General features: G+C 49.4%; 1 protein-coding gene across 1 annotated transcript in view; it reads right to left on the bottom strand.

Moving 5' to 3' along the window:
* The window catches only part of LOC139057570 (patatin-like phospholipase domain-containing protein atgl-1), a 73087-nt gene that overhangs the window by 4365 nt on the left and 53901 nt on the right, over positions 1–14821 (bottom strand). The window contains exons 2-5 of the mRNA XM_070536011.1: positions 11612–11844; positions 2642–2707; positions 2392–2541; positions 452–569 (exon numbers count right to left, since the gene is read on the bottom strand). Of these exons, the coding sequence (XP_070392112.1) occupies positions 452–569; positions 2392–2541; positions 2642–2707; positions 11612–11844 (567 nt within the window). The remainder of the gene's footprint in view (positions 1–451; positions 570–2391; positions 2542–2641; positions 2708–11611; positions 11845–14821) is intronic.

The following is a 14821-nucleotide window of genomic DNA, read 5'->3' as shown; positions in this document are numbered from 1 at the left end:
ATAAGACAGTGCGATATCAATGTTATCAAACTGAACTCGCCGCGGTAGCTCTGTGGCTGTGGGGTCCCGCTGCTGGGTTCAATAAGCTAGGCGAAATGAAGGGGGGGTGGGGGTGGGGGGCGCTTGTGTACGTCGATTGATGTGCACGTTAAAGAACCCCAAATGATCAGAACTATTCCGCAGTCTTCCACGGGACTACGAGTCTACGCCAGGAGCTCCTTTAATAATAATAGTTTAAAAAAAAACGCAATTTAAATGCTCGCTAAAATTGCTCGCCTTGCACGGTCATCTGATATTAAAATGCGTTTAATAAGCTGTGGACCCATGAATAAACGCACGAGTGCCAAGGGCGTGGCCCCATTCTCACAAAAAAGAAACAAGTGTAACTATTTAACTACCATAACTATTTAATCAAGCATAACAGCCAGGCCGTGCTGGTGCAATAACTTACCGTGCTTCTGGAGGAAACGAACGGCGTCGTCGAAGCCCTGCTGACACATTCGGCTCAGTATCTCGGGGTCCGGGGGAAAGAAGATGCGGGCCGCCCTGTACAAGTTTCCCGGGCATATCTGCGCAGAAGGGTAGACGGGGGACAGTTGTAACTTTTGCCTCAGTGCAGCGGTCACATGTTACGACACTTGGATCTTATCTTATTTATTTATTTACAAATTCTGTGGGCTGAACTAGGCCCCAGCAGTGCCTAATTAAAATTAATTATTGTATTGACTATTAATGCGATAATTAAAAAGAGTACGAGTAACAGTACACAACACGGAATAAAGCACAGAGCAGGAATACACCAGGATGCAAATTACAACCGCATGCTGCAGCAGCGTACGATACACAACATGCGCGCGTGTGACACGGTAAGACCGCGGGAGCCTCGCCATAGGTAGTTTCAGCCTTATATGTAACAATGAAAGAATGAAAAAAAAAGCGATAATGTACAGTTCGGTAATCGTACCCTGTAAGCCCTTCAGTTGTGCGCTGCTGTATATGAGTTATACACTGGGGTTCTGCTTACACCACCTCAGCCGCGAGAAAAGGGCACAACCGCGAGCAAGAGCGAATGACACCTATTGAGCGACTGTTGTTAAGAACGGCCAGCTGCAGTGCAAGTTTGCCAGCCATTTACGCCAGCGGTGGCAACCTCATCTTGGAACGCCGCCGCCAACCTCTAGCCACGGCATGACTAAGTCGACTTTGTGTCGGGAACAATACGCACGTCCTCCACTCTCCGTCGCATCAGCTAGGATGCGTTTGACGAAGCAGGCTTTGTGCTGAAACCGCCACCGTTACGCTCTAGCCTCGTCGCCGTTGTGACGGAATGAGTTCGGTGGGCCAACTATTGTTACCCAACTCCCCAACGCGGACCTGATCTGCTACGGGTGGGGGAGTTGCCGCGGGAACGTCGTCGTAGGCTCCTTCCCACGCGCCGACCAAGACGCAAGACAATGTGCTACCCGGGCGCGCTACCCAGGACGGCTCCGAGTTCTACGAAGCCCCTCTGACGTTGGCTCCGGACCATAGCACCTGTGTGTGTGTGTGTGTGTGTGTGTGTGTGTGTGTGTGTGTGTGTGTGTGTGTGTGTGTGTGTGTGTGTGTGTGTGTGTGTGTGTGTGTGTGTGTGTGCAACCCGTCCCGGGGAGAGGCGGCCTGTTTACATTGCCTGGACGAACGTTTCCGTCCCCTTAGAATCAAGGGGGGACCAAGTGCTTATAAGCAGCGATTGTCGGCTGCTAGAGTGTGTTCGTTGTCGTGCTCGAAATGTACTCGTGAGCTGTGTGCTCGTAAGTTGTTTGCTGTATGTTCGTCTTGCGTGCTCCATTTGGGAGTCACGCTAAACTGTCGATGTATCTCATGTTCAACTGTAAATAACATGTGAATCAACCCTGCTCTCCTAAGTCCCGACGAAGAGTCAAGCTCCTTCCTACAGCTACGACTGCCAAATCTTACATCTGAATGGCAGCGGTGAGATCGGCCTACAGCTCGTAGATCGTCCGACAACTCTAACAAATGGTGGCAGCGGCGAGATCGTCCGACGAATCTTACACTGTTTGCTCAAGTGCGGGAAGTGCAATCAAATTTTCACAGCAGCCGCATCAAAGCATCGCATTATCGTGGATCAATGGGGACACCTTCATACTCGCGGTATATAAGTGCTCAACTGGATTGACACGTGGCATACAATGACGTACGCTGAAGAGGCAAGCACCAAGCCAGACAAATCACGCCGATGCATTGGGAAAGTTCAGCGACGTGTACATAATCCTTTCAAAGGTCGTTTAATCTTCTTTCCCCCTTTATTGGTGCTCGTACAGATACGCACCCTGCTGGGCACTGGGCACTTGCTACGGCACTTGCTACGGGCACTTGCACCGGGCCACTCACCGAGATGCTGGTGCCGCTGAAGTTGATCTGCGTCAGGTTGTAGGAGTCGTCGATGGGGCAGATGTCGCTGTCGCCAGCGAACGGCGACACGGTCACCGTGTTCTCGTCCAGCGACGGCTGGTTGTCACTGAAGCCGCCGTCCATGTACGCCTGCAACGACCACGTGGTACACGAGCGCGCGTCAGAAACCCCGTCACACCAAACCGAAACTATAGGGTTTTTGCAAAAAAAGCCGAACCGGCTCACTCACCACTCCGTTAATTTTCGGAGGCCTCAGGCCGGAGTAGAAGGGGATGAAGCAGCTGCATTTCAGCGCCTGCGAGAAAACAACGAAATAAATTATCGTTCTGCAGATGCCTATAGACTTACGTTGGGTTAGGTTAAGTGTATATGTATGAGTGCACATGTCGGTGTGTATGTTATGAAAGTGGGGGAGGGAGGAGAGAGAGATTATGGGACAAACATACAGGGACACGTACAGGTTCAGGAAGGCACAAAAACGGAATATGTACAGTCTCGGCCCCGTACAGCTGACGTCAAATAAAAATAAAGGGTGGCATTGAGATTTTCACTACCGGTACAAGAATATGGGGCAGAAACTTGAAGGCAAACAAAGAAGCTTGAGAAGAAGTAAAGGACGGTGCAATAAGCAATGGAATGAAAAATATTAGGCGTAACGTTAAACACAGCCTAATGGCGCTGATGGTCACATTTTCCAAAAGAGCGGTGTTCTAACGCGCAACAGAGTTAAAATCAGAAACGCTGCTGACCGTACACACTGATACTAATATACACATTTCATCAACCACAGTTACTTTCGGCAGACGCTGTCTAGAGTTCCCTCTCCACGTGCGCAAACGCGATATTAGCCCGATATACGACAAGGGTCAACTATACTATGTCGGGTGTTCTCTTTTTTTTTATGCGGAATCGTTTTCAGAAGAAACTGTCATATCCATAAGTTCCTGCTGTTTTTCCTTATATATATATGGGCTAGCTACGTGACAAGGCGGACATTAACCACTATAAAAGAAGTGGTCGATAATTTCTCTAATAAACTAAAATATGCTAATTAAATTTGAATTACTAAACGCTGAGGCACATGTTGTAATCGCGAAATCGAAGCCGAGTAGTATAGTGAAGGCGTGTCTGCTTAGTAGAAGTCATCTGATAACTGGCACAGCTTTCGACATATATGCGACCTTAAAATCTCATACGAAATACGCGGACGTTCCAGTTGCCAGTTTCGCGAAAGCGCGCGTATATGACAGTTCGGGACGATCTTAACGGGAACGCCGAGGCACTATACTTAGCAGATATTGGGGACGAATATCTCGAAAGTGGTGCCATATAGTCTTCGCGACAAGAGCTCCATACCTCGGAGGCGCTTAATTATAAGTTGCACACGCATTCGTCATACTCGAGCACCCATAATAATCGAGATTGGCTATCGCCCGTTGAAAGTGCAGCATTGCGTACATACATTGCTTTAGATTTTATATATATATATATATATATATATATATATATATATATATATATATATATATATATATACACACACACACACACGCACACACACACACACACACACCAACCACCTCAGTTTTCACCCCTTCAACAATTTTGTGCCACGCTGAAAAGTAAACCAGCCGAGTCCGCTCGAGGTGCTATACAACCTATGCAGCTATGCTAACTTCGCGACACCAAACCCGACTGTACATTCTTGAATTTGAAGTCGCCTTCTAAATTAAAAGAATTTAAAGTCGCCGTATCTAAATCGAAATCGCCTTCCGCTTGCACGGCTCACGGAAGGCGATTTCGTTACGCGCTCGTGCCGTCGGCTCGTGGCGACAGCAAGCACACGGCGGCTCAATTGGGCGCAACGCTTCATTATGCCTCCGATATCTGCGCAGACTTTTCCTCGCCATCTTTTCTTTTTCCCCGTTCAAGCAGCAGCAGCAGCAGCGTCTGACAATGCGCACGCGGAAAGAGCCGGTGCCGTGCACAACTGCCCCAAATGGAGCAACATGCACACCGCGACTCGCCGAATATCATTCCCTATACATGCACTCGCGGATTCCGGAGATGATGGCCCATAATGTCCTTCGCGAACTGCTTCGCGGGTGGCGTGACGCGTGTGGCGTACCGCGTGTCTCAGCTAACGTTAGCCAAACTGCTCAATGAGGATATCAGCCAAGCTGTTCGATGAAAATAATGATCAAAGAAACACACACGATAGAAGATACAATTATAAAACGTACGGTGATCGGTCTTCATAGGTTTGACGGCCAAACACCGAAAGTCTTACGAACTTACCTTGCGCAGTGTTTCTTTTTTTTTTTGCAGTCTTTATTTTCGTTGAACAGCTCGGCTAACGTTAGCTGGGATATATATGCCCCATATATGGACGACCGTGCGCATAGACCGGAGCATTAATTACGCCAGTGTTGGGATGTATATACTACGTCATTGCCGTAACGGCAGCTTTTACTTGCCGTCGCCTCAGGTGTGTCCGCCACCAAGTTTGCAGACCTTGAGTGAGCAGAAATAGTGAGCAGTCGTACAGGTAAACGTGCACTAATTGGCCGCCGGGTTCCGCAAGGTCCACATGCGGTGGGGGCGACGCTGTGTGCCGGCAGCGCGGTCCAAAATTGGCAGCGTTTCCAAGCAACGTTTGTCTCCGAATATGGCTGCACGCCTTCTCATAATCTATGAAAGCCACACGCAGAGGTTGATTGTAGTCGGCAGATTTCTCGATTATCTGATTGATGACGCGGATGTGATTCAGCGTAGAATATCTCTTCCCGAAGCCCGCGTGCTCCGATCCTATTGGAAGTTACCTTGTTGAATACTTTATACAATACTGAAAGCAAGCTAATAGGCCTGTATAGTTCTTCCATTCTTTAACGACTCCCTTCTTATGGATCAACATAACGTTGGCATTCTTCTAGCTCTCTGGTACCACTGGAAGTCGTGAGGCATTGCGTAATCAATGAGTACAAGAGGCATACGCGAATATCTTGGGAAACATCTACAAAGATTCCACAGATACCTTGGTTCTCCACAATAAAAAATAGAAGGTTATCTATCAAGAAAGAGGTCAGGCAAGGAGACACAATCGCTCCAATGCTTTTCACTTAATACTTTAGAGAAAAATTCAAGCTATTCGGCTGAGAAGGCTTAGGAGTGAGGATCAACGGCGAATATCTCAGCAACCTTCGGTCTGCAGATGAGATAGACTAGTTCAGCAACAGTGCGACGAATCACAACATATGATTGAGGACCTTAGCCGAGAAAGTGTAAGATTGGGGTTGAAGATTAATATGCTGAAGACAAAGATGATATTCAATAGCATGGTAAGAAAACAAGAATTCAGCATCACCAGTCAGCCCTTAGAGTATGTATAGGAGTTCGTTTATCTAGGTCAATTACTCACAGGGGACCTTCATGGTGAGAAGAAAGTTTACAGAACAACAGAAATGGTTGGAATGCATACCGCAGGCATTACCAAATCCTGACTGGGAGCTGTCACTGAAAAGATAAGTGTACAGCCATTGCATTCTACCGGTGCTAACATATAGGGCAGAAAGTTGGACGTTGACAAATGAGCTCGAGAACAACTTAAGGACCGCACAAAGAGCGATGGAACGAAAAATGATAGGTGTGAGGTTAAGAGACAGCAAGAGAGCGGTGGTGGATGAGAGAGCAAACGGGAACAGCCAAAGTTCCAATTGACATTAAGAGAAAAAGATAAGAGCTGGGCAGGCCACGATGCGTAGGGTATAGATAACCGGTGGACCACTGGAGTTACAGAATGGGTACCAAGGGAAGGGCAGCACAGTCCAAGAATTAATGCGGAAAACTAAGTGGGCTGTTGAAATGAGGAAATTCGCAGGCGCGATTTGTAATCAGCTACCGCAAGACAGCGGTAACTGGAGATCGCACGGATAGGCCTTCTTCCTGGGGCAGTGGACATAAAAAGAGGGGCTGCTGACGATGATGACTATGATAGCTGCATGACACCGAAGAAGACTTGGCTGTGGCTTACACTGTTTGGTCTTTTCACGTATAAGCGGCGACGGCGACTGACATCCACTAATCGTCGCTCCCGGCTATAAGATTACGCAACGCCGCGGCGCATGCATCCGCGTCTCCAGATAACGCCGACGTCGATAAACCTATACACGAACACCAGCCGTGACAGAGACACAAGAAGTTCGCCGCTTGGGACGACGGCCGCACCGTACGACTTCGAGGATATAAACAAATAATCGCTCGCAGCGATGTGGAAGCGGCGCTGGCGTTAGTCACAATAAAAGGGGACTCTATAGACTGTAAATAGGTGTCTCGTAGACGTCATCGAACCTGAAACTGGGCAGCATTAACCGAGGTCCCGGAGAAGATATTTTTGCCCGTCTACGGAAGGTCTACAGGTATACCTGCCTGGGAAGTACATAAAGAGGACCTTAATCATTCAGAATGTTTCTCGTGCATCACGCGTCTATAAAAGAAAAAGCTACTAGACTTGCGCCCTTGCTCTTTGAACGGTCTATTCTTAGCGGAATGTCTGCGGGTTACGCAGAAGCAAGCACCTACGGGGAAGCACAGAAGTCCACGAGAGATCTACGGCCCAACGCACGGAGAGTCGATGTTTATCGTTTGCTAAAGCAACTCTCCCTGACTGCGTCTGCGGATCGGATTAATTGGCAGCAACACACCAAGTGTACTTAAAAAAAGCTGTCGTCAAGCGTATATAGTGGCATACGCTTTCAGATAAATCGTAATTCCGTTATTATAGTGAGCGGAATGCCTATTACGGGGTAAATACTACTACTACTACTACTACTACTACTACTACTACTACTACTACTAATAATAATAATAATAATAATAATAATAATAGTAATAATAGTTGTTGTTGTTGACGATGTTGTACATTGTATCGTGACACACACACTGGCTTGCTTTAATTACTGACTGGATGGAACACTTTTGAGCCAGCGTAAGAAGGCAGTCATGGCGCATTCAAAAAAACGGACGCGCTGACGCACGGCGACGCAACGCTCAAAAAGACGCGTCGAGAATCTGCGCCACGTGGTACGTCACGCCGCTTTAAAGCTTCCGCGACGCGGTATATACGGCGCTTCCAGACGGATGCGCAGCGTATACGGCGGCACTATGTATCAACGACGACGAATAGCATAATTGGCCGCACATATACCCGGTGGCCTTCGCGAGTCGAAGGAAAAAACCGATTACGTAACCCGCGGCGCGCGATGCGATTTCCACGCGCGCGTCGCTTCCCGCGGCGATCGCTGCAGATATACAAACGCGAGCGTGGCTCGCTCTCCCGGCTCCTTCTGCCAACGAAAGGAGAGAACCTTGAAACAAAAAAAAAAAAAAAACAAAAAAAAGCAGCCGACTCGGAAGAGATGCGCCAGCCCGACCGGAGGAGGCGATCGTACGATCGACCGACCCGCCCAATCGTCACGCGCTCCGCTGCAGACGACAGGTCTGCGAAGATGCAGCCGCGATTCGTTTTCTCTTTCTTTCTTTCTTTCTTTCGTTAGTTCCACGGAACGCCACGGGAGCGCGGAAGAGGCACCCCTTCTATCATAAGGAACACGCCCCGTGACAACAAGAGCGAGGAAGCTTGAAACCGAACGTCTCGGCCAGTCGCGGCAGCTACTGATACGGCGCGCTTCGCCTGCCAAGCATGCGCGGCCGTGTGTCGAGTGAGGAAAGGGGTATGCGATAAATTGCGACACCTTGCGCAAGTTTTCCGTATCAACTGCTGCCATCAAGGAATTAATAAAAAAGAAAACAAATTTTGTTAGGTTTTTTTCTGGAGAGTATCTTAAGCAGCGGCAAAGTATTTCCGCTTGGCCTTAGAGCTCGTGTGCAAGACGACAGGTGTCTCACGCGGCATGGCTTCTTTATAAAAAAAAATGTATATTGTTTAAAAAAAAACACCCTGCATAGCCTGCATTAATTCGGCGACGAACGCGGTAGACAGCGCGAGGGCAGGCGCCCTTTTCACCGGCGGAGAAAATTACACAACCAGACCAGCTGCGACCATCGACCACCACGGAAACGGGAAAGACGAAAAGGGAAAACGAAATAAACACAGCCACTTTAAGAAAAAAAAAAGAAAAAACTTATGTACAACCTTTCGGGCTAACGTGTCCACAAACGACAACCACTCAACTTGCGTACACTTTCTACGTATAGCGTTGCGCAACCGATACTTTTCCGTCAGGTATACACGCCATCTCACGCCGATATACGCGCGGGCAATTTCGTGACGAAGCGCTCCGAGCGCAGCGCTATAGAAATTCGTTATATAATGCGAGACGGTAGTGCGCATGCGCACACCCCGACGTAGGGATCAGCGCACGCGCAGAACCGTGGCCCCTAGTTCTTGCGTACGCAAGCCGCTTGCGTCCCCTTATCTAAAGCTCTCTATTAAGTGCACGCAAAATAATTGACGGTTGTCTGGGGACGAGAGACGCCCAAGAGGGTGCAAATTTTAGGGCGATTAGCATCCTGAGGATACTCCGTGCACTTTCCGGTACCTATCGATGTTTGAGTCCGTGCATGCCAACTTGGGGCACATGGGTGCACGCCAGTGGTTATCTGCCGATCTTCAGTGAACCGCTTTGACGTCAACTTGGGTCACGTGGCATGTGTCACCTCTCAACGACAGAAAGAAAATCACTTGGAAAGCATCCGCTGCTGGGCGGAAAGGAACCCGCGTCATACATAAATCAGACAATCCTGACTCAATATATCTAAGGGCACGCGCCACGCGAGCACTTCACGGCGGCACCGTTAGATGGCGCAGCGCATCCAGAGAGATGAGAGAAAAAGAGAGAGGAGCCCGGCTGCATACGCGCCACGTAGTACACATGACGCGTTTTTGGCGGTGGCAATATGCGGTGTGTCGCTATACGTTACCTCGATGCTAATCGCATTAACGTCGATCGGCAGTCATCCTGAAATGGTTTCTGCCGCAGTTTTCTTTAATCGGAGCTTACACAAAGGGGCGCAGACGAAGGCTTATACGCATGCCGCTTTTCTGTCCCTTGGTAAAAGCCGGGTAAGTATAACAGCACTAAGCATTACATAATGAACCGGTCATTCGGACCATAAAATGCGATCGGGCTGCGAAATATCGACAAAATATCGAAGAAGCGCTGAGCGCAAACGAAATGTCGAGTGTCACAGGACATGCGCGTGCGTCTGCGCGTGCGTATACCCACAGTTCCTGCGTTCTTGTCACGCTCTCTGTAGACGCCAAATGGTTTCGCGCTGTGACGCACACGAACAACTACAAGTAGCCCGCACATTTTGCGGCCACTGTCGAGACTTTCTCGTCGGGCCTTACGAGCAGCCACAGCTGCGCGTTCTCGCGTTATTTACCCGATAGTTCGAGCAGCGATAAGAAAGAGATAGGGTCACCCAACGTCATGCCGCACCGGTTACACACAACTATATCTGGGACGGCCTTATAGCGAAACGACAAGAGACCTGAAGGAGACCTCCGTGTATAAACACAGGTCACGCGCTTACATTGTTCCGTTGACGCGTGCTGTGTATTATTGCTCCCCGCGCAGCCTTCGAGTGCGCGCGCTCTTTTTTTTATCGGCGGGGACGATGCGTCGGAAGCCGGTAGGGCACGCGTATACCGCGGTATCGGCCGCGCCTCATTGGCGTATCTGGCTTAACCGTTCCCGTTTTCATCGCGCAATCGTACGCAATCGCTAACGGCGGTACAGCGTCACGCGCTGCGCGACGAACCGCCGAGAGCTCGCGGTGTTGTAACGAAACGCGTAAGCACGCAGACTGTGGTGCACGCAACGCTAACGCTAACTCCCTGCGTTTGCTGCTTTACGCTATACTAAAACTGTCTTTTGGCTGTGGCGTCGATGACGCGACACTCGACCCACTTTCTGCGCGCTCAGAAAAACACAGCGCGTGCCTGCCTGCCGTCAGCGATTACTGTCATGATCTACGGTATGCAAACAACCCGGTCGCGCAAGGATGCTGGCGTTATCACTCGCGTGTTTACAGAGGCTCGTTTGTTGGTCGACAGGGGAATTGCCACAAAGCGCCGCCTTTAGGCTTTTAACGCGAAAGCGTAAAGGAAGCCGTGTCGCAGAAAATCGGGTGTCCCGCGTCCTGTGTCGGACGTCGCTTCGGCAAAAAAAAAAAAGATGTGTAACCAAATTCCGAACCACGCACAACCAACCACTTCTCTACCACCACCAAAGTTGCTCACATCTTGTCTTTCATTCTATACATTGTATTTCATTCATTTATTAAGCAACCATAATTTCCCCTATGTTGTCCTTGGTGTCAATGTTTGTTGGCTTCTTATAATATGACTAATAAAATCGGGACCCTCGGTTAACCCCCTTTCTTCTCGTTTATTACATAACGAGGGTCTCGAATCCGGCTACATTGATGCCTTCAGGTAGCATATGTGGGTTTATTGACCAGTTGCCTTCACCCAAAAAGATCACGTTCTCGTGACGCCTACGGCAAAAAGGACGTCCCACGTCCGCCGGCAAGGTCTGTGTGTGGTGGCGCTGGCTAACACTCCCAGGGTTCTACTAGGACACATAAATACCCAAGAAAGTGGATGGGAAAACAGCGCCGCGTTAGCTCAATTGGTAGAGCATCGCACGCGAAATGCGAAGGTTGTGAGTTCGGCTCCCACCTGCGGCAAGTTGTCTTTTCATCCACTTTAATTTCCATTAATTCTTCGTTTCTTTATTTCATTTATTAAGCAACCATAATTTCCCCTATGTTGTCCTTGGTGTCAATGTTTGTTGGCTTCTTATAATATTCTTTACAAGTCATTCCTCGGAATTTTGAGTACGGCAGCCCACGAACAAAAGTAAAGAGACACCGACAGCGCACGTCCTTTATGTTAGCTCTTCTCATACTGCAATATTAGAAGTGCCAAACATTAACGGAAGATCGACCCACGCAAGAGGCCGCGTTTCTACCGGAAAGCTCGCCTTCGTGCATATAGCATTCGCAGCCAGCGTTTCCCGGTAAACGTTGCGGTTACGTAAGCTGCAGTTGCCGGGAAGCATGAACAGCAGCAAGGGTCTTTGAACGCCATCGCGCTCCGCTCTTTAAACGCGAACCTTAAGCGTCCTCCAAATTTTTTATTCAATGCGACCTCCTGCAGCGGCCGGGCACCCACCTCGACGAGGTGCTCGCGGGACTCGAAGTGCGAGAGCAGCACGTTCTTGCCGTCCGACACCCGCGTGAGGGAGACGTGCAGGCGCCCGCTGCTCAGCTTGTGCGCGTTCTCCGGCAGCAGCTTGCACAGGCCGTCGTGGATGATGCTGTTGATGTCGAAGCCCGGGTGCAGCGGACCCAGGGCGCGCTGGCGGGCGCGCACGGCCACGCGCAGCACGTACGTCGTCGTCTCGCCTGCGGGGAGAGAGAGAGAGCACGGTCTGGTCAGATGAAGCCATCGAACGAACGAACAAACAAACAAACGAAAGAACAAACAAACAAACGAAAGAACAAACAAACAAGCGAAAGAACAGACAGACAGACAGACAGACAGACAGACGAACATACAGCGGAAGATACAGATGAACAGACAGACGAGCAGACAGACAGACAGACAGACAGACAGACAGACAGACAGACAGACAGACAGACAGACAGACAGACAGACAGACAGACAGACAGACAGACAGACAGACAGACAGACGAACATACAGAGGAAGATACAGACGAACAGACAGACGAGCAGACAGACAGACAGACAGACAGACAGACAGACAGACAGACAGACAGACAGACAGACAGACAGACAGACAGACAGACAGACGAGCAGACAGACAGACAGACAGACAGACAGACAGACAGACAGACAGACAGACAGACAGACAGACGAACTCGTAGTACGAGCGCGCAAAACAGCTTATTGCAAATTCTTCACTGTATTGGAAGGTGTGAAAAGGCTCCGATCAGAGATTCATTCCCCTCGAAGCAGAGAAATAAAATCGAGCAAAGAAAGAAAGAAACAAACAAATGGGGTCCTTCCTCTTCAGTGGCTCCTGACGAGGAACAAATTAGGTCGACAAAAATGAGCGGTAATATTCGAATACTATTATAACGTTGATCTCGGTCCTCATCTACGGATCATACCCATGACCCGCCCCGTTACGGGGATTGATCAGTGAACGCTGGGTGACGGGGGCAGAAAGTAAGAGAATTATATTCCAAGTGGAGGAGGCAAATAAAGCAGAAACAAAACAAGATAAATACACACAACCGCGAACATGCAGTCAGACTAACCGAACAAGATTGTAAAACAGCTTTTATAATAATGCACTCCACGCTGTTCCTCCTGCTTCTTATCATCACATATCTCAGTCCTTTTAGTGAAACACACAGCGCACACCACGGCACACTCATCGGCCTTTGCGCAACACAGCAACAGCGGAAGTCGCGCCACCTGCAGTGATACGCTATGCCTCACTCAAGTGTGTTAGCAGTTCGCTCGAACTGTGCAGCCTCGTGCTCCCCCCTCGAGAGCTCTCGGAAAAGCCAATTAAGTGCCGTCGTCGACACACGCGTGTGTGTGTATAGGGGAAGCGAGCGAGTCCGATACGCGGTGCGAGAGAGAGAGAGAGAGAGAGAGAGAGAGAGAGCACTGCAACGGCGGTTCTTGCGCTACGCTTTCATCTATCCGTTCCGCAACGCCACCGACGCGTTTACACGTTCAACTTCCGCGATTCGTGCGAATGCACGGCGCTCGCGCTATCAGGCCACTGGCTCGAAGAGATAAGGAACGTGAGGTTTCATGCAGTGATTAATATATATGCTCGCGGACAACTTTCTGTGGCAACGAAGGGAAAGCTGCGGTGGCAAAGCGCGCACAAGTGAGGGCGCTTCTGAAAACGAGTCCCGTGTTTTCATCTGCGTTAGTTTAAGCTGGGGATAAGAAAACGTAAACACCTTATCAGCAACAGTTCAATGAGATAAAACACACCGATTAATGCGCAAAAGTTCACTTTTTTCGCGGTTTCTCTCTTCTGCGTCTGGGCGAACGCGAAACCGTCGCACGTGGAAGCTGCGTCGATTCAGCGTCTCTTCCGAGCAACCAAAAAGCACCGTCAAATGCTGCCGGACTACTTGGCGCCGTAACACACGAGCAGCAGCCACGCGCCCGTATAGCTTTCCCTTCACTGCCACAGAAAGACAACTCCGGCGCTATACTGTCTACGGGAGCTGCACCGGGAGCGCTTGCGCCAGCATGGGAATTGTGGGAAGTACGTGGATTTGCCTAAACTTCGTCCTTCTGGCTCGAAACGGCTTCGTGACGTTGTACGCTCGTCGTTTTCAACAATGTACTACCTAATAAATAATTAAATCGACATTATTAAAATTCTACGACGGTAGGATTCGAGCTCAAGACCTCTACTACAGCACAGACGCCCACTATTGAAATCATCACGCCACGGGCGCATGCATCGACAATCGACATATAACGCCCTTGCGAATTTATTGCGGGCAATTGCCAATGCCTCGAGACGCTTGGCGCGTTTCGATTTGGCCCCCTCGACAAGCTGAACCGTTGCTATCGGTAGCGATTGTGCGTGTCTTGTGCACTTCGAAAAGTATAGATTGCTCTGAAATTTACGGCAATGAAGGCAAACAAAGCGCAATAAACGAATCCACAAGCACGAAGATCAGACAAATCCACGTACTTGCCGTCAATCTCGCGGTGGGTCAACGATTGCAGTTCCCTCTAGTAATTATTGTAGGAAACTCTGTGATATAGGGAAGTAGCTCTTCTGAGAAAAAAAAAAACGGTGCGTTCTCGTCTACGTTCTGCAGGTTACTGGGTTTGAAACTTGCAGGAGTGGGTATCCGGGTGCGCAGCTCCAGAATCGAACCGAGTATGTACAACCACTGTACGAAAATGGAGTCGGAACACCGAATACTTTCTCGACAGAAATGCAAGGAAGAGAAACTTGTGTTGCTGCAACGTAGTACACGCTTCGGAATCTGTGTGAAGCGACGCCTTCGCGAAGGGGTAAAATAAATGCTGTAAAATTGTTCATGTACTGCAACGCGCTTTGCAGCATAGCGATCACAACGCGACTCGCCGCGATTAGCGCGACCGCGGTTTACACTGCCTCCGAGATCGGTTCGATATTCACCACGCCGCCTTAGGGATCGGACCAGTTTATTATGCTAGCATCATCTCCAGGGCCGGCCCACCTCACTCGGCGAGGACGTGACCGAGCAGACGCGCCTAATTTGATTAACCTCGGAAAAGAAGGCGCAGCAAGTGTCGCTTTAATCAAGGAATTACACGCTTAAAAGGGCATATTTGTTGCAGTGAGTATAATCAGGTGCCGTTTGTTGTTTTATTGCGCAATTCGGT

This window comes from Dermacentor albipictus, chromosome 3 (assembly GCF_038994185.2).
Source record: "Dermacentor albipictus isolate Rhodes 1998 colony chromosome 3, USDA_Dalb.pri_finalv2, whole genome shotgun sequence".
NCBI classification, from domain to species: Eukaryota; Metazoa; Arthropoda; class Arachnida; order Ixodida; family Ixodidae; genus Dermacentor; species Dermacentor albipictus.
The sequence above is the reverse complement of the archived record's forward strand: the minus strand, read 5'-3'. Positions and strand labels throughout refer to the sequence as shown.